This window comes from Glycine max, chromosome 3, assembly GCF_000004515.6.
Source record: "Glycine max cultivar Williams 82 chromosome 3, Glycine_max_v4.0, whole genome shotgun sequence".
NCBI lineage: Eukaryota > Viridiplantae > Streptophyta > Magnoliopsida > Fabales > Fabaceae > Glycine > Glycine max.
The window spans coordinates 8,547,612-8,574,192 of NC_016090.4; the positions used below are offsets into that span (position 1 = coordinate 8,547,612).

Here is a 26,581-nt window from a genome sequence, read left to right on the forward strand (position 1 = left end):
ACACTGGAAAAGGACCTCCAACTTTCCGTATACATGGACAAACACATCATCTTATTGGAAGCCTCCTCCCTATGCCTAATAACCCACCTAAGTTTGCACAACTATATATTTATGATACAGACAATGAGATCATCAACAAACTTTCACAAAACCCGTTAGTATTCATACTTATGTCACACATGTAAAAAATTACATATTCAAATAGCTGTGTATACTGTTCTGGCTAATTTTTTATTTACAGGATGCATGATATGCTTGATGAACAGATTATCATTGCAATCAAAGACATGCTTGATCATCACAATCACTATGCTCAAAGGTTTCGAATGGCAAGGGACAAATTGCATTCTACTGCAGCTCCAGACCTGAAGATGAAACTCATTAGTCAAAGACAAACAGACGGAAGGTTGTATAACTTACCAACTACCACTGAAGTTGCTGCCTTGATTGTTGGTGATGAACACTCAGCTGATAAAAGAGATATTATAATAGAAAAACAATTCGTACTTCTGAAGAGAATACATGAACTTCATCCGGCATATTTGCCTTTGCAATATCCACTTTTATACCCAAAAGGAGAAGATGGTTACAGACTAAATATACCTCACAAAGATCATGCCAATATACATGCTGCAAAGAGGAAACAAGTCACATTGCACGAATATTTTTGTTACCGCCTACAGTCAAGAACAATGAAGCACAGACTATACTTCATTCCAGAAGATTATTTCGGCAATGGATTGTTGATGGATATTGTATGATTGAGTCTCAAAAACTAAACTATGTCAAAAAACATCAACAACAACTCAGGGTTGACAAATACATCAATTTAACTGGCTCTAATGATCATTTTGAAACACTTGGTAGGGACAGAGGAAAGAGAATCATACTACCAAGTAGTTTTGTTGGTAGTCAAAGATATATGGAGCAACTGTATTTTGATGGCATGGCAATTTGTGGACATCTTGGATTTCCTGACTTATTCTTAACAATGACATGTAATCCAACATGGCCAGAAATACAACGTAAGGTCACACAATCCAATCTGACCCCTAATAATTGCCCTGATATTATCACACGAGTTTTCAAAATAAAACTCAATCAATTAATGAATGACTTAAAACATGGAATATCTTTGGCAACATTATTGGATGTAAGTAATAAAAAATTCTATGACTTTTTCCCTACTTTCTAAATTGATGTTTATAATATCACTGATGCAAGTTTATTACAAATATTTATACAATTGAGTGACAAAAAAGAGGATTGCCACATGCCCACATTTTAATTTTTCTGCACCCTTCAAACAGTTACCAAACCCACACGATATTGATCAAATGATTTCAGCAGAAATACCTGACAAACAGACCCAGGCACAATTATTTGAAATTGTGTCCAACCATATGATGCATGGACCATGTGGGTTTGCAAATAAAAAATCACCATGTATGGTCAATGGAAAGTGCATTAGATGTTTTCAAAAAAAATTCCATGGAGCAACAATTGTTGACCAGGATGGATTCCCAGTTTATAGGAGAAGAAATGATAGACGTACAGTAATGAAAAGTGGAATTGAACTAGATAACATATTTGTTGTACCATACAATCCACAACTCTTATTAAAGTATAAAACACACTTAAACATGGAATGGTGTAATCAAAGTACATCCATTAAATATTTGTTCAAATACATCAACAAAGGTTCTGATCGTATCACAGCTTTTCTTGGAAATCAAGATGAAATTAAGCAATATCTCGATTGCAGGTATCCTTCTATTCTCACCTGATTCAATTAACAAAATCATTTAACATAAATTAATTTATTTGATGTGATATGTTTAACTCAAACTTACCAATATTTGATTCTATCTTCAACAATATATGTGTGCTGCTTGAATCATTAGATATGTATCTCCCCCAGAAGCATGTTGGAAAATTTTTGCATTCCCAATGCATGTGCGTTCCCCGGCAGTGGAGCGGCTATATTTCCACCTTGAAAATCAACAACATGTTTACTGGACAGATGATCAACAAATAGGTGAAGTCCTATCAAAAAACACAATCAAAGAATCCATGTTCACAGCCTGGATGCATTCTAACAAAATATGTTCTTATGGACGGGATCTTACATATCATCAATATATCTCAAGATTTGTTTATGTCGCCCGCAAAAGATGCTGGCAACCAAGAAAACAAGGGAATACAATAGGCAGACTCATATGGGTCCCACCTTCAGCTGGTGAACTGTTTTACCTTAGAATGATGCTATCCACTGCCAAAGGTGCACAGTCTTACAATGACATCAGAACAGTCAATGGTCTGGTATATCCTACATTTAGGGAACCATGTTTTGCAAAATTCTTTCTAGGTAATGATCAAGAATTTATTAGTGCTTTACGGGAAGCTAATAATTGGGGTACTGCACACTACCTAAGAAAATTATTTGTCAAGCTTTTATTTATGAACACCATGGACAAACCAGAATATGTTTGGCAACAGACATGGCAATGGATGGCAGATGATATCATATTCAATCATAGAAAACAAGGTGATTTTATATATTCTAAATAAATATTGTTTACTCATAATCATTATGTTTATTATTTTACTAATCACAGGTATTCGCCTTACTGAAAAGGAAATAATTCATTTATGCTTAATTGAGATTGAGAATATGCTACAAGCCAACATAAGGAGCTTGCGAGATTTTTCATCCATGCCATACCCAATAGGATATGCATGAAACAAACATCATAATAATCTGATCCATAATGAAATGGCATATGACAAAAAATGCTAGCAGAACAATATAACACGCCATACCAATTGCTCACAGTTATTCACAAATTATGACACATTTGATATAGCAACTCCTTAATCACAATAGTATATATTACTATTTGTTAATATGTGAATATATAATTACAGATGAGCAAAAAACTATTGTCGATACCATTATGTCTGTGGTTAACACTCAATCAGCTGCAGTTTACTTTCTCTATGGATATGGTGGAACTGGCAAAACATTTGTTTGGACAACCTTATCATCTGGTATACGCTCCAATGGTGGAATTGTTTGTACAGTTGCTTCAAGTGGAATTGCTTCATTACTATTGCCTGGTGGTCGGACCGCACATTCCAAATTTGCTATACCAGTCCCTGCAACAAAAAATTCAACATGCAATATTCATCAAGGCAGTGAGTTAGCTGAATTATTAAAGGTTACAAAACTAATAGTTTGGGATGAAGCACCAATGTGTCACAAATTTGCATTTGAGGCACTAGATAAAAGTCTTAAAGACATCATGCAAAACAATCTTCCTTTTGGTGGAATTGCTTCATTACTATTGCCTGGTGGTCAGACCGCACATTCCAAATTTGCTATACCAGTCCCTGCAACAGAAAATTCAACATGCAATATTCATCAAGGCAGTGAGTTAGCTGAATTATTAAAGGTTACAAAACTAATAGTCTGGGATGAAGCACCAATGTGTCACAAATTTTCATTTGAGGCACTAGATAAAAGTCGTAAAGACATCATGCAAAACAATCTGCCTTTTGGAGGGAAAATTATCGTTTTTGGTGGAGATTTCCGACAGATCTTGCCAATTGTTCCAAAAGGTAATCGCTCAGACATCATCCATGCAACTATAAATGCATCATACATTTGGGACCATTGCCAAATTCTTAAACTTACAAAAAACATGAGATTGCTATCAAATGCTCTCCAACAGCCCAACAATGAAGAACTCAAACAATTTTCACTTTGGCTACTTGACATAGGAGATGGGAAAAATTGGATAATATAATGACGGATTTTCAGAAATCACTATTCCAGATGAGTTTCTTATAAAAAAATTATGATGATCCTATTCATGCTATTGTTGAAGCCACCTATCCCAGCTTGATAGATAACTACAGTGACACAGATTACTTGCAAAAAAGAGTTGTTCTTGCCTCTAAAAAAGAAATTGTTGACAAAATAAATGATTATGTCCTATCACTTATACCCAATAACGAAAAAGAGCATTGTAGCGCAGATAATATTGATAAATCAGATGAATTGCTCAATCCTGCTTTCGCATTATTGCCACCTGAATTTCTGTATTCATTGCAAACATCAGGTATACCTAATCATAAATTAAAACTCAAGGTTGGAACTCCAATCATGCTAATATGAAATCTCGACCAGACTGATGGCCTGTGCAATGGAACTAGGCTCATTATCACCAAACTCGGATCTAATGTGATTGGGGCTGAAGTAATTACTGGGCCTAATTCAGGAAATAGGACATACATACCCAGAATAAATATGTCTCTTCTGAATCTCCATGGCCATTCAAACTTATAAGGAGACAGTTTCCATTCATAGTTTCTTATGCTATGACTATAAACAAATCTCAGGGACAATCATTACACCACATGGATGTATTTGCCACACCCAGTTTTTAGTCATGGCCAACTATATGTTGCACTCTCAAGGGTTAAAAGCAAAGATGAACTTCATATTCTCATTCATGACAATGACGGTAATCCAAAAAATATTACCACTAATGTTGTTTACAATGAAGTCTTTGCCAATTTATAAACAAGTATCCTTCCATCATACAATACAATTATGCTGTCGCATCAATTACACCTTTCTGTTTGTTTGTTTTATTCAGTCTGACATATAACACATGTACTATGTATGTTGTTGCATTCCAAAATTGTTATACTGACTTCGGGGAATTCAATGCAACTTCAACAAATATATTTAATTCTACAAATATTATCTGAAAATTTATATTACATGGTCAATATCAAATTGTTTATTTCATGGTAATTTATTTATATAAATGCAAATCATACAATTATTTACGAAATACATGTTGGTTTTCTTTGTTTCTTTGTTTCTCCATCTTCCTTTTTCGTTCCTCTCCATTCATCTTCCTTCATATTCTGTTTTCTTTGTTTCTTTGTTTCTCCAACTTCCATTTTCCTTCGTCTTCATTCCTCTTCATATTCAGTTTTACTCCTTTTATTCAGTTTGACATATAACACATGTACCATGTATGTATTGCATTCCAAAATTCCTATACTGACTTCGGGGATTTCAATGCAACTTCAACAAATTTATTTAATGCTGTAAATGTTATCTGAAAATTTATATTACATGGTCAATATCAAATTGTTTATTTCATGGTAATTTATTTATATAACTGCAAATCATACAATTATTTACGAAATACACGTATAAATCCATATTATGGTTGATTAAATTGAAATCCTTTTTTATTTAATGTGATTTAACGAAAATGTTTTCCAACTACCTGGACCACCCCTGCATATTTTGTATTCGTGCTTACACTCCTATACGATTGGTTTTTACACTTCCACTTAGTCTACAAATAAGTCCAACTTCAATCCTTTAATATTTAATATGAATGATATGATATGATTTAATTTAATGAAAATGTTTTCAAAGTCCCTAGGGTCCTGGACCAACCATCCACAGTTTGTATTCGTGCTTCCATCCTATACCATTACCTTTTGAACTTCCACTTAGTCTACAAATAAATTCAACTTATATTCACTGCCAAATTAAAATTACACCAACGAATCCGTATTCCTAATAAATACACTGCACAATTGCTGCTCAACCCTTACTTTTCCCGATACGTAGATACTTCCTACACGCTTAATATCCTGCTTACTCTGCTATTAGATTGCCTTCTGAACTTCCACTTTGTCTAAAAAAAAAACTGCTTTCCCATCCCACATAAAACTTACACCACTAAGGCACCATCGTAATAAATGCACTAAGACAATTAGTGCAGTTGTATCTCCCTATACTACATCAAATTGTAATCATTATCGGGAGACGTCAGTGTTGTATAGGGTTGTGACTCTTCACAACTCTTTTTTGCATCTTTCAACAACAAAGAGTCACCATTTAATTTGTTAATTAAATCAGTCATTATATCGATATAACACCACTGCCACTTACAGCACTTCTATACACATATATCTATCTATACTACACTTCCTATTCATCTTCTTCGCATCCTGCCAAACCAAACTAGACTCCCTATTCATCTTCTTTGCATCCTTATGGCCACTTCCGCATCACGCTCCACTATTGTAATTTATTTCCTCTTCTTCTCATTTTCATCTTTCTTATATCAGTTTCCTCTATTCCTTTGGTTACTTAATATTTTCACATTATTCGTATAGTTCCCATGCAATGCAATGGACAACATAAGATTCACCGCACCCTTCAAAGTTCAGAAGGTAACATTTCACATAAAAAATCGTTTTCTACTTAACTGCATTTCCATTTTTTTTCAACTGCCTCACCTTACTTTCTTTGCCTACAGAACCTTCTCCAAGTTCCTTTCTCTTATCACAGACAATGGCTCCGGAACTACCCCAAATATGTTTTATTCCACTGCGATGGCGAGATACATTTCATCCGGGTAAGAACACATGGTACTAATTGCTTTTTTGCTGACGACTTGAATGATTTTAGAAAGGCACACAACCTCAACGAAAGCATCATTCTACGTTTGGTTGCCGGTGACAAAAATACCACTTTCACCGTTTATATTGACGGACCTACACACCACCACTCCAGCCTAAAGCCCATCATATATAGAAGAAGATACATTTTCACAGCTGATATACTATAGTAGAACCTGCCTTTGGTGCGTTATACTAACTTTTTTCAGTCTATCATACTTTGTGGTTTCCTCATCAATTTTTTTAACCATTCTTTCTTTTGATGATACAGACACTTCCTGCAGCAGCTTCCAAATTTGTGTATGGCTCCAAAAAAAAGTATTACCATCCACCACGGACTTTCAAAATCCACCAAATGGCCACTCACCATCCACCAGGACATCCCTGCCATTACACAACCATGGTTCAACCTGATTCATGAAAAAAATTTAAGACCCGAAGATGAGGTAGTCTTTTACTACCGTTTTCATGACCATGCATGGGAGCTGCTCATAAGGAAAGCCATCAAATGGAACAACAGCAACACCGACCTCGACTTTGATGATTAAGTTTTTTTATATTCATCTTTTTTTTTAAAAAAAAAGTTTAATATTTTATGTTTCCTGCTACCACCACCAGACAATTTGCTCGCTTCAATATTACAAATATTTATGTTCCGTTAATTTTTCTCAGCGCTTTGTTTGTCGTTTGATTTTTATATTGATTTTGCGAACTACGTCGAAGCGATAGGTCAATATTGTTGGTATTTAAACGAAAACAGAGATAGGTCAATATTGGCTTCTAAATTAGATTAAATGATGAAATCAAATGAACATTTAAGTTAGATTATAGTATTCCATAAAAATATAATGGTTCGAATTTCTGTTTCAAATAAATGGTTGCAATTAGTAAAACTGTTTTGATCAAAAGTGTAGCCGCAGGATTAAACCTTCTATTTGTATGCTGCTGCCATTCGTTGTGTCTTTACCTTTTCCGGTTTCCTTTGCACTGAAATACTAAAAACATGTGTCAGCTTTGTCTGATTTGGTTCTCATACACATTGCTGTTTCTATTATGTTTTTTTACCCACGTCTGTGTGTAGTCCGTTTTCGGCTTTATACAAAAAAACCACATAGCTCAATACTGCCACCACCTGTAACAGATAACTACAAATTTGAATTTTTTTTGCTGAATTAAATTAAAATTTATTTAGGATCAGAATTAAATACTATTATTTATAGAGATAACAAAATTATTTAACATCACAACAAATTATTTGTATAGACTGAAACATTTTTTAAAACAAAGACTAAAACATAGTTTTTTTATGAGTCTAAATTATCTTTTATAATCAAAATATTATTTTCATATGCTCACTAAACATTTTTACAAAATTATTTTTAAAATTTAGTCCCTCTTCACAATTAAATACATCTAAAATAATTTCTTTCCATAAAAAAAAATATTTTTAATTTATTTCCCATGTTTCTTTTATATAATTTAAATCAACTCTAAAATATTTTCAACACAATCAAGTCTTCATGCAAATTATCTTTATGTTATATACAAACAGCATCCTGACAGATAGTATTTATATCACTTACAGTAAAAATATACAAACAGCACCCTGAAAAATATTATTTTTTCACTTACAGTCTAATGATACAAACAGCACCCTGACAAATAGTATTTATTTCGCTTACAGTAAAATATCGACCCGCGCATCGCACGGGTACTCCACTAGTTTGTGAATATTTTTGCATTTTTATCGTATTATGTTTGCCAAATTTTTGTTTTTGTTATGTTTTAACATGTTTGTGAGTTTTCTAACATTTTTTTCTTCCTTAATGGTGTTTTATTTTGTCTGCAGAACAAGATGCAGGGTATCACGCGCATGGATGCTGCCCTGGACGCAATGCGTCCACTTGGATTTAGGACACAACTGATTCTACGAACGGTTAATGAGCTTCTCGATGTTGGTTTTCTCTTCTCCGAATAGTTAAAGCAAAACAAGTGCTAAATATTTTGTTTTCATAATTTTGGTTTACTTTTTAACATGTGGTGTGGGGGCTTCTTCAGGTGTATGGTGGAAATCAAGGATGGTGCTTTATTGAAGAGGCCTATTACAAGCTCCTAATGGAGGCCCGTCGCTGCCATTGTTTTTACCGTTAAGAAGAAATTTAGTCACTCCGGTTCCGATAAGCCTGCTCCAGTTCCCGGTCCCCCTGGTGCCGTTGACCAAAAATACTGCACTGCACTCAAAACCGCAATGCAATTCTTCGATGTTCAGAAATGTATTCATTCTTTAACCTTCTCTTCTTTTACGTCCTTTTCCGTTCTTTTCATTTCAATATTTCACAATGTGGCTCAATATATATTTATCAAGGCATTTATTTTATTTCCCCTGAAATATGGTATGCTAATGCTTTAATGGTTAATTGATTAATGTCATTCAGCTGGGAGGTTAGTTGACAATAAAATATCTTGGAGAGGGAATTCGGCTCTTAAGGATGGGAGCCAAGCGAAGTTGGATCTATCAAAAGGGATGTATGATGCTGGGGATAACATGAAGTTTGGTTTTCCGATGGCTTTTACGGCCACGGTGCTGTCTTGGTCCATTCTGGAATGTGGAGATCAAATGGATCACGTTGGCCAGTTAGACGCCGCTCAGGATTCGCTCAAGTGGATCACTGATTTTCTCATCAATGCTCACCCTTCTGAGAATGTTCTTTATATTCAGGTTACTGTGTTTTTCAGCTTTGGTTTCATGCCTCATTTCGGTGCAAGTTGGCCAGTGTGCATCTGTGCATGCATTAGTTTATTATCTTTTGTCTTCTTACAAGGACATGGACACTCTTGGTACTTAATGATTATTGGAATGTTCTTTATGGTTAAACTGTAGGATTTGACTTTGATCCATCTATAGTGCAAGAGATTTTACACAATCAGTGAATTATATGATGCCACCTGTTTGAAAAACAATTAAATGCTTTAGCAAGCAGTGTAAAGTATTTATTAGTTACGACAATTATGCAGCGTACTGTGGTTTCCTTACAGTGAAAATCTGTTACATTGACAGCTAATCAAATTTAAAATCAGATCTATATTGTTGTTCTTCCTATTTGTAAGGTTATTGGTATGTGTGTGGTGTTATTCCCATGCCAGGCCATGAAGTTAGATAAGGGATTTTGTTCAGGGTAGGCTATTGATTTGAGATTTTCTAGATTGGAAAAAAATGAAGAAAGAGGAGATAAACAGTTCCAACTATCCAGTGCTGGTCAGAGGGTTCGGTGGTACTGGTACTGCTAGAGTTGCTATGCTGGCTCATGGCTCCTCCACCCTTTATGATTTGGAAGGCAGGGCCTTTGTACAGAGTCATAACCATAGCTCCTGAAACTGTTATGACGGTTCCAATGACCTTGGCTACACTGTGAAATTTTCTCAAGTTCACCTTCTCTAGCCTGCACGTACGTTGGTAGAATCATTTCCATCTCATTAGATTCACTAGAATAAATCTTGAACAATGAATAACTAAGAAAATCGGGAGAATCTTATTTGATATGCACATGTCTTGACAAAAAAAAAAGGTTGTTTAATCCAACTTGCACACGCGATAGCATTGGACTACATGGAATCAGTTAATCAATTAGCTTTAATATATTTTAAGAATGAATATTGCAAAGAGTGTGGATATGATATGGAACAAAATAGTTTGTGACATCATTTGTCAAGTAGCGGCCCCATGTCATGCATGCAGGGTGGCTTCTATATTGTTTTGATTTGATCCTATTATTATTCTTTGGAATGCCACTAGCTAGGAACTAGCCTTATTTCTTTGCGTAAGCACGCAAACTTTGCATTAATATAATGGTGAACAGTGATTGAATCATCTTTTACCTGAAAACGAGTGCCATTACAAAAGTAATGGCCGAGAGGACATTAACAGTGGCGGATGCAAACGTTGTTGAGGTCATTTTCATCCCCATGTTGTACAAGTTCTGATCTAGCACTGGCCTGTTCCATTTCATCACCAACAAACTTATTAATTATACAAAACCACAAGAAAAATTTCATCTCTAACTTTTTTTTATACAATTTATAGGATATATAAAATGTAACTGTAACCAAAATGATTTTAAAAAGACTCGGGGAAACCTTTATCTATAGGTTAAAAGAGACATTTAACTGTAGAGGGTTTGATTTAAATTATTTGAGGATAATTTAATTGAATAAACATAAAACTTTCTTCATTCTCTAACTCTCTTAAATTTTAGATGCAAGTTAAAATTTGATAAAAAAGAAAATTTTCTTCCATTCTCTTCTCCCCCTTCCAAAATTTTAAATCAGACAAAAAAAAATATAAATTCCTCTTTCTTCATTATTTAACTAATTTAGTTCACCTATTTTTAAAATGAAGCTGATTTAGTTTTATGGTGTTTTTCTATCTAGAATTCTAAATTCTAATTTTCTATTTAAAATCTTCACAAATTCAATTGATTATTGTCAATCTATTTTTCTGAATAGTTACAAATTAAAATTTAAATACAAAGCAAATTTGAGCAAAATTGAGTTACATTAATTTTACCTCACTTTCAAAATGGTTTTACATCAATTTTTTTAAAAAGACAATTTCAAGACGTCTTTGATTGTGTTTTGGTTTTTTTAATCTATTTTTTACAATAATTTTTAAAATAGAGATGTTTTGATTTTTTTAGTTTTTTAGTCACCATAACATTGCATTAGTATGAAATATTAATTAATTTTACTAATGACTACTTTTTTATAAAGGCATATATTTATTACTACTAAATAAGTTATTTATACTAATACAACTCAGTTTTATTTATTAATATTATCTTATTTATATATACTAATAATATTAACTATTAAATACTAAAAAACAATAAATATATAATAATACTAAAATAAATATAATATTTAAAGTTAGAAACTTGGATAGTGAAGTGATCCCATCAAAGTCATGGAATAATCTACAAGAGAGAATGATCCTATGATTTTTGCTCCAAAATGTGGTTTCAATTGAGTTTTGATCCTTAACATCTATCCAACTATTAAGTAAGGGGAACACATTCAAGCTCAACCTTCAACTCACCCCTCTCAATATTTTGTAGCCTATCTGAGATTTCCTGTTTGATTTTTCCTTCATCAAGAGATATGATTACCATCTCTAATAAGGGTGTTGTCGTTGCTTGCTACAAATTTCCCAAGTTGCAATATATTTAATGTTTAATATTTAATTGATTCATGTTTCAACCTTATGGATTTATCTCTTATTTCTTCATTCTTATTAATTTGTGTTTCATTTTCTACTTTACAATTGCAATCATACTATTCTCATATTTCTTTATTCGTTATTCGCTTCTGTGATCTCTTCTCTTCACCATGAGTAAGTTAGGGCAACCACGGGATTTGAAGACGTTAGTGTTCCTTTCATTTATAACTTGAATTTTTTTTATATAAAAAAAAAATATCATGCTCTATTACACTCACTGCGTATTGATATGCAATTATTTGATTTTTGTTTGTTGTAAGCATTTATATTATAAATGTTAAAATTATTTTTATTATTTGTTCAATTCTTTGGTTTTGAAATAGGTAGCAACAATTCCTTGAGAGAGAAAAAACCAAGAAAAAGAGATTGGAGAAGTTCTGATAAAAAAACATTTATATTATTATTATCATTGTTGTTGTTGTTGTTGTTATTATTATTATGTAGACTTTGTTCTTCTATAGTTTCTTAGTTTATTTTCTAATTAGAGAATAAATAAAAAGGATTAGCGAAGAAAATAAATTGTCGCTTTGTTGAGTGGATGTGTAACTTGACGCGCAATATCAACAAAAGATATTATTATTATTATTATTATTATTATTATTATTATTTAGTTATAGTTATTTGTTTCATGTTTTTCCTTCCTTACTAATTTTTCCCGATTTTTCCCCTTTCTGATTTTTCCGCTTGCAAGGTGATCCACGAAAAAACATTCGGCCGACAAGTTTCTTTCTTTGTGCTTTGTTTTATGCATTATTATTATTATTATTATTATTATTATTATTATTATTATTTTGATCGAAGGTTCAAGCTATTTGAGAGGTACTTCAACTTCAAATTTCATGCTATTTTGCTATAGATTTATCTCTTCTTTCTTCATTCTTATTAATTCATGTTTCATTTTCTTCTTGAAAATTGCAGTCATGTTATTCTTATATTTCTGCGTTCGTTATTCGCTTTTGTGATCTCTTCTCTCCACCATGAGTAGATCAAGGCAACCACGAGATTTGAAGACGCTAGTATTCGTCTTAATTTTTCACTTGAATTTTTTTAAAATAAAATATCACGCTCTGTTACACTCGCTATGTATTGATATGCAATTATCTGATTTTTGTTTGTTGTAAACATTTATATTATAAATTTTAAAATTATTTTTATTATTTATTCAATTCTTTTATTTTGAAAGAGGTAGCGGTAATTCCTAGAGAGAGAAAGAGCCAACAAAAAGAAATTGGGCAAGAAAGCTCTGCTAAAAAAACATTATTATTATTATTATTATTATTATTATTATTATGATGATGATGATGATGATGATGATGTAGGCTCTATTCTTCTATAGTTTCTTGCTTTATTTTCTAATCAGAGAATAAATAAAAAAGATTAGGAAAGAAAATAAATTGATAATTAGAAGACAAAAGGATTGGGATGACAATGACACTGATTAAACTACCTTTTGTAGTTTACAATTTTTGAGAAATGTTTTTGAATGATGTACTTTGAACAATTAGTTAATTATAAATATTAACTTTCTTCATAATTTACTTCTGAATTTAATTTTAAGCCTATATTGCAATTTAAAAGGCTTACAAAGTAACTTGAGGATTCTAGAAACGTTGCATGTTGTGTTCTTGATATGACTCTCTTCTCATCTATCTCGTCGTCGTTCCTTTAGGATATATCTTAGCCTCCACCGCCACATTTATCTCTTCTTCTTTAGGATTCACATTTCTCTTGCTCCGCCACAACACACTCACCTTCAGGTATTTCCTTCTTCCTTTTTGCATTTCTCTGTCTCCACTGCAACACACTCACCTTCAGGTATTTCCTTTTCCTTTTGTTTTCTTTTTCGTTCACTGCTTTGTCAGTTAATAGAACATGAACATGGATTTGAAATTGTTAATTTTTCTCTATTATTGCAGGTAATTAGAGGAAATAGTGTGGTCACTGTTGAGGTGCTTCAAATTCAAGTATTTAAGTGTAAATTAACAATTTTTAAGTGACCTAACAAATGTAAATATGGAGTAATTTATATTATAATTGACATGCTGTCATATATTTATAAAAAAACTATTTTACTTATTTGAAATTTCAATTCTCAATTTAATTACACTTTTTTTTTTATACTTTTTAACCCTTTTAGTTTTAAACATTTATTTTGTTTATTATGTTTAAGCCTTATGAGATTCATCTTAATATAGTTTGTTAATTTTGTGATATGAAACAATTGTTTTGCATGAACATCAAGTTTCCTTAATCAAGTGATCCATGCGTATACACAGGTTTTAAATTCACATAAACATCAACCTTTGAAGTCTCTTAATCAAGTGACTCATACGTATGCACGGGTTTCAAATTCACATGAACATCAACCTTTGAAGTTTGGTTAATCAAGTGACTCAAACAATTTGACAATTGATCAACTCTACTATTTAGAACTATTTAATATAAATGTTAGTTCTTTTATCTTTTTACAATTTCTTTCTTTTTATTCTTCCATCGAAATTCATTTAGACAAAGACCCGTGCGTACGCACGGGTTACCGACTAGTGTATATATATATATATATATATATATATATATATATATATATATATATATATAAACATGACTAGCTTTTTTCACAGGTAATTAAGAGCAAAAGAACTTGGTTATATCAAAACATGTGATTAATAGTGTTATGAAGCCATGAATGTTTAATAGCAATTAGCCACACATGAAATATAGTGTGTTTTAGATGATAGCGTCTGGGATTTGTGTTTGATCAAATTTTCTTATCTGTCTCAAAAGTAATTAATTGCGTGTTTGATTGAGGTTTATAAAATTAATTTTGAATGGAATTTGATTTTGTATAGTTAATTTTAATTAAAATTGATTTTGAAGTGATATGATTAATATTTGGATGTTTTTAATAGAAAAATAAAGTTATGAAGTCAAATTCAAGATAAAATTTTAAATTTAACTCATAAGCTCCCTAAAGTTGTTTCAACTCATAATCATTTCTAGACCGTTGTCCAGCATGAAACCAAACATGTAAGGATTTTCCTAAAATCAATTCAAGACTCAAAATAAATATTTCTCCCATGCAAAACCAAACACACAAGTTGAATAATTGTTTCTGAGTCCATAATTGATTTTGGATAATTTTTACATTTTTATTTAATGTTGGATAAGAATTGAGAATTGATTCTGAATTAAAACAATTTTAAGTAATTTTTACATTGAATTTAAAATTTTATACTAAGTTTTACTAGTAACTTGATTTTATGATAAAAACATCCAAATTAAACATAAATCACATCACTTCAAAATCACTTTCATCCCTCATCGAAAAATGCATGCACTAATGATTACTCTCTCTATTCCAAAACAAGTGTCGCATTTGTTTTCAATGTAATATTAATTGTTCTTTTCTACCAATGTCCTTAATAAATGTCAATTTAGTTTTTGAATCTAATATTAATATTATTCTCTTTTATCTCTTTAATAAATTACAAAAAGTACTACTCTCTTTCATTTATTTATTAAGTTTTATGATTCATGTAAAGTAACCTAAAATGACACTTTCTTTAAAGGTAATATTTAGTGTGAAATTGTTGTAATTTTACACTTCAACTTTAATTACTGTTGTTGATTTAAGGTGTTGACCGATTATTAATGTTTTAAATAAATATCATAATTGAGAAAATTGGTGCTTTTTTGTTTTATAAGTTAATTGGTACTTGTTTACACCAACATGTTATAAACTACTATATTTTCCAAATATTTGATAGTTGGACATCATTACTTGTTTAATAAATATTTGAATTTTGTATTTGTTCCCTAATAAATTTTCATTTGTTCCCTGATAAGTATTTCGAAAGATGAGCCCATATTTGTTTCAAAACGTGAAATATAATTTCTGGCAATTATCACTTAAATTGTATTTTAAATTTTGAAATAGATTGTTAGCGGTTTTTCAGCCGCTACAAATCATCTTTCGAAATATCTAACGAACACTTTATCACTTAAATGACGACAAGGATCTAATGTAACACCTTAATTGAATCACACTAGTATGAGAGTGATCCAAAGGTTATACATATATGAGATTATACAATTGAGGATGACTTTAATGAATTAATTGGTATTGCATATACCAACAAGATGCATTTACTTTTTAGTGGTCTATCACTTAAGAACTCCAAAGTTAAGCATGCTTGACTTGGAGTAGTTATAGGATGAGTGACCTTCTGGAAAGTTTCCCAAAAAGCATATGAGTAAGGGCAAAACATGTTGAAAAGTTTCGTGTTGGTTTGTGGGGATAGTAATTGATCCTAAAAGCAGCTGAAGTAGATTATCGAGGTCTCAAAAAGGACTACCTATAGAGGATTTTGACCAACAAAGAGTTGAGTGAAATGACATAGTGTGAAGTGTCGTAGTATGTGAGTCATCGAAAAGTAGACAATCAAGGATGCTACATCTATCAACATCTAGTGGAAGGTTGCTAACGACAAGGACCTAAGACAAAAGTTTTCATATATCATGGATAAAAAATGAATGAAAATTTTATTAGGGAACATATACAAAATTCGAATATTTATTAGAGATCATAAAAATATTTCAGTCTAATTTTAAATTATGAAGCATTTTACTTTGATAATTAACATCGACTTTTAATGATTTTATTAAATGAATTTTTGAGTTTGATTTTTAATATATAAAATCTAATTTTTATCCATCCAGCAATTCAGACTAATTGTATCACAACTTAGAAAAAAAGATTAATTGTATCATAGTTTGAATTGGTTTCTTCATAACTCTGCAGAGGAGTTACCAGGTAACTTCGAACTTGTCCCTTTCTTCCTTCATCCATCCGGAACCAATAAACTAATCTTATATCTCTTTTTTTTTTTTATAGTTTATTGACTGTCATCACATGTATAACTCAGCCCAATTTTTTTTTTTTGCTTATACGAATTTCTGTTTTTTTTATTTATAAAAAGTGATCAAAAGGATTAACTTTTGCAATGGTTCAGCCTAAAAGAAAAAAAGAACATGAACAAGAAGGTAATATAAATGGAAAAGAAAAAAATAAAGAAGGATGTTACCCAATATTTCCAGCAAAGGAAGTGATGATCCTAGAACTGGAGCTCTGATAACCAAATGATATGAACCTTGATTGCACAAGGGCTGACTTAGGATCGTCTAGGATTAAACCTTGATGGAAAATTTGGAAATTGATTAAGAAAAGGATGGGAAATTGGCAAGATTCAAGGTTTGGGTGGTGGCAAATTTCCTGGGTCTTAATAAGATTGATCTTGACATAAAATGGATGAATGGGATGATAAAAACGTAGGTTAAGTGGTGGCTGAACAGAAATATAGAAATGGTTATAACTCAAGCTACAGGGCTCCAAATGAGGTGATTCCAAAATGAGGTGAAAGGTCTCGTTTTGAGTTTCAATTTAGGCTCAAGAATCACTTAATTTGAACGAGTAAAACGAGAGTTATGGTCACGAGATAATTCTGGGCAGAATTGGATTTTCTGGAAATTGTGGTTTGAAGGAACAAGGTTGAAGATGAAATGGTGGAAAGGAAGAATCACTCTTTCCAGCAAGGGCAACACACAAAGGACGTGAAAGACCTTTGATATAGTCAGGGTGTTCTTGAATCACTCAAGAACTTAGGAGAATCACTCTCACTAAGATAAAAGAGATAAACTCTAATTTTTTTGAATAAAACTCAACTTGTCTTTACTGATAAAATGGTTAAGCTTATATAGAAGCTTTACATTAGATTTTAGTAATAATCCACTAACCTAGAATTAAAAAAATTAATGTCATTAACCTAGGGAATTAAAAGAACTTAATGGTTGAGTGTAACTGAAATTGTGGCAACCAAAAGTCACCCCAACAGCCATCAAGTCAGCCACCATTTGGTCTCCCAAAAGGTTGATGCCTAGGTTGCTAATTGGGCCTTTATTACAACTTGAACTAAACCTAACTAAAGCCCTTTTACTTGATTAACCAAAACATATTTTTGGTTAGCCAACTTTACAAGGATTGGGCCATTATTTAGACAAACTAAACACTCTAAAATTGAGACAAAGTGGTGCCATTTAGTCCTCCTCCATTTGGGCCATGATACAACTCACAACCTTGGACTTTTCTCCTTGAAACTTGGGCTTGTATTCAAATAGTATGGACAGAACTTGTTGAAGAGCTTCCTTGGCTTTCCTTGCTCTAGCCGTTGTCATAGGTCCTCCAAGTCCTTCAAGTGGATCCTTGCCCTTGCTCTTGGTCATGTCCTCATCAAGTACACTCCTCATCATCCTTGACTTTGTACCGTGATACTTCACACCTAGGGCATTTTGGAATTTCTTGAAATTCATGTCTATACAATATGCAATCATTTGAGCAAGCATGAATCTTTTGATACTCCATACCCATCAGACATAGTATCTTCTTCACCTGATAGTAACTTTTAGGCAATGTGTTTTCCTCTAGAAGCATATCGTGCACAACTTGAAGCAGTGAACTAAAGCTTTTGTCACTCCACCCATATCTGGCCTTGACATTAACTAGACGTAACACTGCCAACAATAGTGTCAAAGAATTCTTGCACCCCGGATGCAAAGGCTTCTTTGAATCAGTTTGCAATATATCATACATAGAGGCATGTGCTTTCTAAAAGACTCTTGTCCAAGATCACGAATCATATCCTCTAAGCGACATCCCATTTCTACATCAAATGGTTCAGATTGAGACCCCCTCTGCATGTTTGTTAATTCACCATGCCATATCCACATGGTGTAATTCTTCTTAATCCCATCACACAACAAATGGTCTCATATGTCGTCCAACATTTGTCGTCTCCTGTTCAAACAATTGATGCAAGGACAAAAATATTTTTTGTCCTCATCCGGTTGACTTCTTTCGGAAGTAAATTGCAAGAACTGATCAACGTCTTCCTCATATGCAGGACTAATGCGAATTTTGTTCATCCAACTTCGATCCATCTAAATAATAAATTTGTGATACTCACAAAGTCATTCCATGCATCAAAATCTAACCTTTTCATTATAGGTGTGGCCCTATCCCATTCAGGAAGACATTTTTTATGATAGCTTCATACGTCAAGGTTAAGTCTCTTGTGTTAAATTTGACAAAATTTCGGCAGCATTTCACATTGGTCTCCAAGTACATGACATGAAATTAGTTAGATTAATTCCCTGATAATCAAGTATGCACTAAGAGAACAACTAGAAATGCATTGTACCGAACTTTTATCCAATTTAACAAAGAAATCTTAACCTTAATGCATGAATATACCATAAAAATATGAGTCTCCCAAAATTGTCCAAATGGGCAATTCAAGATTCAATACAATGATTAATGCAAACTATCCACAAGAATCACTATATTGAATCTCAAACAGAAATCTAAGGTCCACTCATGATAAACATTAACTATATGCACAACAATAGTCATTAATCACATAAAACAACATAAAAAAAGGACTGTAACATAAACCAAGCAAAGAAAAGTACATGTGATAATACTCAGTATCAATAGTCTCCAACAATGAATACCATCAATGATGAGGCAAACATCAAAATGATAAGGGTTTGCAAGCTTATGCTGCAGCAAATAAGGGTTCAATATGTTTCTATAGAAATGACTGACATATAGATAAGACAAAAACATCAAATTTTCCAATCATAGGAACCTATGAACTAGAATGGAATAAACAAGTGAATAAGCCAAGTTCAATGCATACAAACTAGAGAATTCTTTATTGGCATAAATAATCATTGCCTCTAACTAACAAAATTTGTAACAGCCTAGTAGTTCAAATTAAATTGACATGTAGCCAATGGAAGAAAAGAGTGAAGTTTACAAGCATTACTCTACTGATGCTGGTGATGTAACTGGGGTTGCAAGTTATATATTTTTATTTACATTTAACTTTAACACAAGGCTTACCTTTGTTTTTGAAGTGGAGACTGGTTGTGGCTAGGCTTCTACTGATGCTAGCTTGTACTGAGGAACAATGGCTTACAATTCTGCAGTACAAACACAAAATCAGAAACAACTATTCAAAGTCATTTTATGTTTACCAACTTGGCCAATGAAAGAGTCTAGGAGACTAACAAGACAAAACACACAAAATAAAGCTTGTCTTCACAATGAACTGTGAGGCTAATAATTAAAACCATAAACCTAATAAAACACCAAAATTTCAAAAATATTTCAACATGGGCTTTGTTGATTTTGTACATATACCTTGGGCAATGGACATGTGTTAAAATGCTTACCAGGGACAATGCAGTAATTTAATTACGTTGAAGGACTAAGTTCATAATGCTGGCCACATGTTGTTATCAAGTAAAAACAAATAAAACTGGCATAATCTGTTTACTAGGGCTATACCTATAAAATCCTAGACTTGCCAGAATACATCAATCATTGTTTACATCCTTCCTTTTTAGTTGTTCTAATTTATGTTTTCATTGAAGAATAAAGATAAGTTTGCAGATTATATATGTCAGAATATTTGACATTATCTTATGTAAGGCTTTAACTGACAATAAACTAGGTACAAACTTGATTAGGCCAAACCCACATACACCCACGTGGCATGATTTGATTGGTGATGATATCAGTATAAGATTGCAGGTGCAATCCAACATATTACTCAACAATTCCATATTTTGTATGTGCGATCATAATCCACCTGCAATGTTGTGATATTTTGATAGATTAATATTTGTTTACAAATTGAGTTGACCTGATTCAAATACTCTCAATTGTGATAAAAACCAATTTGAAGTTGAGGGAGACCACCCTAACAATAAGAGAGGAGGTTTATTTTACAAAATTCTCAGTTGGGTCAAAGATTAAACAAGTAATAAGTATTTTTCTAACTTTTCCTTGTTTACGTGCATTGTCCTCTTGTGAATACAACCACTAAGTAAACGGGAATTTGAGTTGAACAACAAAGAACAAAAATTGCTTGATTTGTATCATATAGTTGAGAGCCAAGCAGGGTCAGTCAAGGCAGCTTTGGTAAAGGTACACTTTGGTTCAACATGAGCAAGAAGAAGAGTAAGATTGATTCTGGGTTTAATGATACCAGACTTAGCACGAGTACACATAGGGTTGACATTTGGAAGTTTTTCCAATGAAGAATTAGTATTGAGAGAAGCTAGGCTGGTATTTGGGTGCTGATCGGTGCTGAGATTCTTAACAATATAGGTGGGATTTGGGTTCTAAACAGTTTTTGTGGGATTTGGGTTCTGAATAAGCTTGGTGGGTGGGATAAATAAATTTTTAGGGATAATAAATGGAGAAGCGGATTGTGGGAAAGGTAAAGGAGGGGAAAGAAAGGGTAATGAAAACAGTGTTACTAGGTACATGGGTGTTGGAATTGGTCTAGGAACTAGATAAAACAATATGAGTGGAAGGAGGTTTAAGTAAGTTGAAGGTAATTAAGGAAGGTTCAAGCAAGAGAGTTGGATAAGGAAATTTATCTTCATTAAAAATCGCATCCTTGGAGATGTAGATTCTACCATAAGCAGCTAGGCACTTGTAGCCTTTATGAGAGGGGGAATAAGCCAAGAAGACACATTCCTGAGATTTGAATTGGAACTTGTGCTTGTTGTATGGTCTAAGAAAGGGGAAACATGACCAACCAAACACCCTAAGAAATGAATAATCAGGAAGTTTGTTGATCAGTTTCTGATAGGGAGCCCCATTGTCAATAGCTGGAGATGGCAACCTGTTGATCAAGTAAATGCTGGAAACAAAGGCATGATCTAGTAGTGTAGTGGCAGTTTGGCCTAAGAAAGAAGAGTGAGACCAAGCTCCACTATGTTCCAGTGCTTGCATTCAACTACACCATTTTGATGGTGAGTATGAGGATAAATGAGCCTATGCTAAATACCATTTTGGGTAAAGAACATAGTAAAGGGTCTGAACTCCCCTCCCCAATCAAATTGCACAACCTTAATGGTAGACTTAAATTGATTAAAAACCATTGTTTTAAAAAGTTTAAAGGTCTCTAAGGTGTTAGAATTATTTTTGAGTAAATAGAACCAAGTAAACCTGGTGTGAACATCCACAAAAGCCACATAATATCTTAAGCCTGAGGGGGATGCAAAGGGTGCAAGACCCCATAGATCTTTGAAAACAAGCTCAAAGGGTGCAAGACACTAGTTCATTCCATCAAGTGCTCTTAAAGAAAAATATCAAAGCCTGTTATCTTTTGAAAAGGAATTAGAGTTAAATAAACTTCTTTTGCAAAAGGATAAAGAAGAGATAAACAAAACTTTGTTAGATGTACAAATGTCTTTGGTTTCATTGGAAAATAATTTAAGCCAATTTAACAATGCGAAGGACAGACATGAAGCCTTGAAAAGTGAAACAAATGACTTGTCAGTTTTGGAAGAGAAACTAAATGAACAAATTGATGTTGTACGATCTCAAAAGTTGGAGATAGTAGCGGAGGCAGATAAGCTGAAAGCAAAGAAAGCAAAGTTTGAAGCTCAATGGGAGCTTCTTCGTGAAAAGAAAGAAGAGCTGCAAAAATAAGCAGGATACATAGCATAGGAAAAGAAGGCAGTTTCGGAAAGAAGCAAATTTCTTGAGGGACGTTGAGATGCATAATAGGAATATGAATATCCTTATTGACAAGAGGCGTGAAGAAATAGAAAAACCAATTTGGTTTTTAGATTCAGCTACCAAGTTAGTTTGATTGTGATATGTGTTGATTAAGTTCATCTCCTAATAAATAACTAATATTAGTAAAATAAATAGCTATTAACTATTGTAAATTATTTAAGTATTGATTAAGTTCAACATATATATATATTTTTTAGAAAAGATTACCCCCTGTTTTGCAAACGAAAACATCACCAACCGGTCATGAAGGCATTACTTTACCGCTATGCCTTTATATGGTGTTAGTTCCTCCTCATTAGAAAGAAGATTAATATTTATATCACTAGGCCATTCAAGTAAATATGCATTAGGCATATACTTAAAAAATATTTCCTGAGAATAAAAGATTCCTAGGAATGCTAATATATGACACTACTAAAAAAGCTATATTTTACGTCGTTGATTCTAAATCGGTTCTGTAGAACTGTCTTAAAAAGGCTCACGGTGGCATTTTTGTAATAAAATGAAATATAACAACAACGTTTATGCAGAACCGACTTTGATGAGGTGTGTGAGATGGTGGAATGGTAATTTTGTAATCTGGTACAAAGACAGTTTTGTCCAAAAAACCGTCTTTGTTTGGTTAGTATTGCATTCATATATATTACTCAATACTATTGCTAACCCGAGAAGCCCTAGCTAGCTACCGCGGCGCACTCCCGCTCTGCCTCCAGTTCCATTTCCTCCACGCGGGAAGGCCTCCTCTGTGGCGATTCTCATAAGCTGCTGCTTCGACTACTTCCTGATGAAAATTTTCTTCCTCGACCTCTTCACAGAGAGGAAATCGATGTCTCCCTCGAAATGAGAACGAACGAGAGGCGGTGAATCTGGAGCGGTGTCGATCAGCGGAGGGGCTCTATTTTTTCGTGACTGAAGAGACGAGGGCAGAGACGAAGGAGAGGTGGGGATCATCGAAATCGTCATCGTCATTGTCGGAAGAAGAAGGTAGGTCAAGGAGAGTGGCGGTGGAGAGGTGGTTGTAGGAAGAAGAAGGTTTGTCTTTTGGTTGGATATGATTCCTTCAATGAGGTTTGCTTCTTGCTGTCTACGATTGTGTCTCGGTTTGCAAGGTATATTTCTTTGGACAAAACTTACACAGTTCTTTAGGTGCAAAACTTACAATTTCCACTTTGCAGGAAAACATGATGGACTATATAAAAAGGTTGAAGGTTTGTATCAGGTGGTTCCAAGACCTTGAGATTAGCTACTCACTAGAGCAAGAAAAGTTGAAGAGTTCATTGGAATTGGCCCAACAAAAATGCACGAAAATAGGTCGAGATTTTTCTCTGTTTCTTTTTTGGAATGTCCTCATCGAGTTTGGGGACTAAGGCGGTTAGATTCATTTGATTGCAGAGCTGCTGCTAAAAATCAAGGAAGAAAAGCTAAATTCAATTATTATGGAAATGAGAAGGAATTGCACTCCTTTACAAGAGAAATTGGTGAAGAAAGAATCCGAAAAAATAGTATGTGAGATTTTCAAGTCAAGTTAGTGGAATTTCAAGGGTGATTTTTCGGTGCATAATGCAAGGGAAAGGTTAATACTTGAAAATAAAGATATACTTATTATCTTTGAAAACACTAGGTGACAACAGAATCTCTTCTTAAAGAGAGAGAGACTAGGCTTAACTTTGAGATGTCACAGAGCACACTGCAGGAGGATCTTGCACGGGCACAACGCGAGCTCCAAAGTGCAAATCAGAAGGTTTAATAACAACACAGTCTCATACTCTGAATTCAATATTTTTTATACTTCTTATCTGATGTTGTTAGTTGTGTCAGGAATTATTCTTATAATTAAATGTCTACATCAATGGATTTTTGCAGATATCATCTTTCAATGACATGTATAAGCGGTTACAGGATTACATAACAAGCTTGTAGCAGTACAATGGAAAACTGCATTCAGAGCTTTGTACAGTTGGAAATGAACTTAAGCGTGTAGAGAAAGATAAAGCTATTGTACTGGAGTCCCTTACCATGTTAAAGGGTCAGCTTACTTTGTCTATGGTAAGTTTGCTCCTCTGTAGTGTGAACTATTCGATTCAGATTCAAGTAGTCACTGAGTAAGAGAGAAAGAAATACTTGGAATCTTTGTAGATGCCTACTACTGTTATAAGCATAGGAATATGTTTAGTGCAATTTTTTTTAATGAGGATAGATGATTAGAAAGAATCTTATGACTAATTTAATCTTGATTTTGGCTAATGGGGATGTTTAGATGAAGATGATAATTCTGGAATACAATGAATGCAGTAGATTTTTGTAAAATGTTTTTAATGATAAAAACGATGCCTCTTTTTACGTAACTATCTCGCAAAGGGTTGATCTTATTGTACACAACCTCAACTCTAGGGGTTTTACTTAAAAATAAAAACGATGCTTAGTTCTGGAGCTATCCACATAAGGATAAGATGTATTTTTGGTTTGGTTTAGGATGAGTGAGTTGAAGTACACTGTCAAGGAAAATGTTTACTGTTAAACAAATAGCCATGGTTCTTCTGATGATAAATTTACAGGGGGAGAAGCTCAGGAAAGAATTGCACAATAACATTTTGGTAATTCCCTGAGCCAAAGTTTACCAATGATGAAAAAATAAGATAAAATCCACACCATACCAATTGGTGAAAAGTGCTGTGCTTGGTGACTTGCTCTATGCTGAAGCTATCCCTTTAAACGTTGGCAGATCCATTCGGGTTTTCAATTTCTTTCTTTCATCCTTTCTTCTATTTATTCTACACTCATTGCTTACACAACATGCAGATCCAATCAAGCTAGAACAAAACCAAACTCATCACATTAAAACGAAGAAACCTATATTATTAACATGTTTTGCCCCTAACTTTTCCAGTTTTAAATCTTTTAGTATAGATGATATTTTCCAGTTTTTATTTTTATTATTATTTATTATTTTTGTAATAATATATAATTATGAATTTTATATAAAGTTTGATAGGTATATATATTTATTGAATGAAGTTTGCCTTTTAAACTTGGCTCCGTCCTTAAATCACCAATGAAGAGAAATTTCAGTATTCTTACTATTCTATTATGTATAAAAAAGGAAATTTTTAATATTCAATTTGAATTTTAAACTTTTTAGGAGAGTATTCATGTTAAACTGTGAATGTTCTTTCATATAGTTGTGAAATAAAATATTACCTTTTGATAGCAAACAATACTGCCCAAGGGATTTTATCCTCTTTCTTCTTCAAAGATTGGCGCCACCAACGTCACATGGTTGCCCCCGCATTCATGGGAGACAAACTTAAGGTATATATATAGGTTTTGATGCTAATTAGTTAGTGACATGAATATTTTTGGGATGTGTGTTTTAGCAGTACACTTTTAATATGTATTTTTATTATTATTAGTTGAAATTGTTGGGAATGTCAATTCTAAAATTTCAACAATTAATTCAAGTGAGCGTTTTTTAGATTAAGTAAAATATTGTGGCTGTTTGTATGTGCGGTGATAATTTTTAAGAGAAATATCCCTTAAATTTTAAGAAACAATCAATTTGTGATTATTTAGGTGCATAGTCAAAATTATCTCTTTCTGTCTAATTATTTCACTGTTTCACGTTCATCAAAAGCTTAATTAAATGATCAAGTGTAAATAAAACATCATTGCCGCGCGTATGATTCATATTGAAGCTTAACAAATATTTTTAATTAGACAGATGCGGTTTATTTTATGATAGACTTTAACAAATATTTTTAATTAACGTGTCAATTCAGCAACTAGTTAAATCTCTCTTTTTTTTGGTATACAATGAAAGATACTGAAAATTAAACCTAAGACTTTATATATATTATCCAAACTTTTTATTACTAAGCCGTTTTTTTTTTGTATACATGCAATGAAAACATTTATGATCAAACCTAAGATTTCTTGTATATTGTTCAAACTCTTTACCACCAAGCTGACTTTAGTGGTTAATCTCGTAATGAGATACTTAATTACAAAAAGAGACTGAAAAAATGTTTCTGATTCCCCAATTGCTCCCTAGCACTTCCTAGGTCATTGATAATTAAACAAAACAAGGGTCTCAAAGCCCCAACCTTTCTCAAAATTAACACCACTATTGTTGGTTTAGTTTTCCAGGTTTCAAT

General features: G+C 33.0%; 1 protein-coding gene and 1 pseudogene across 1 annotated transcript; both read left to right on the plus strand.

The window, feature by feature from the left end:
• Positions 1-2,957: 2,957 nt before the first annotated feature.
• Positions 2,958-8,652, plus strand: LOC121174547 (uncharacterized; annotated as a pseudogene).
• On the plus strand, positions 8,226-9,459 carry LOC106798162 (endoglucanase 2). Its single transcript, XM_041014405.1, has 3 exons — positions 8,226-8,455; positions 8,560-8,774; positions 8,937-9,459. Exons 2-3 carry the CDS (start codon positions 8,750-8,752, stop codon positions 9,380-9,382), a joined length of 471 nt encoding a protein of 156 aa, XP_040870339.1. The 5' UTR covers positions 8,226-8,455; positions 8,560-8,749; the 3' UTR covers positions 9,383-9,459.
• Positions 9,460-26,581: the final 17,122 nt, after the last annotated feature.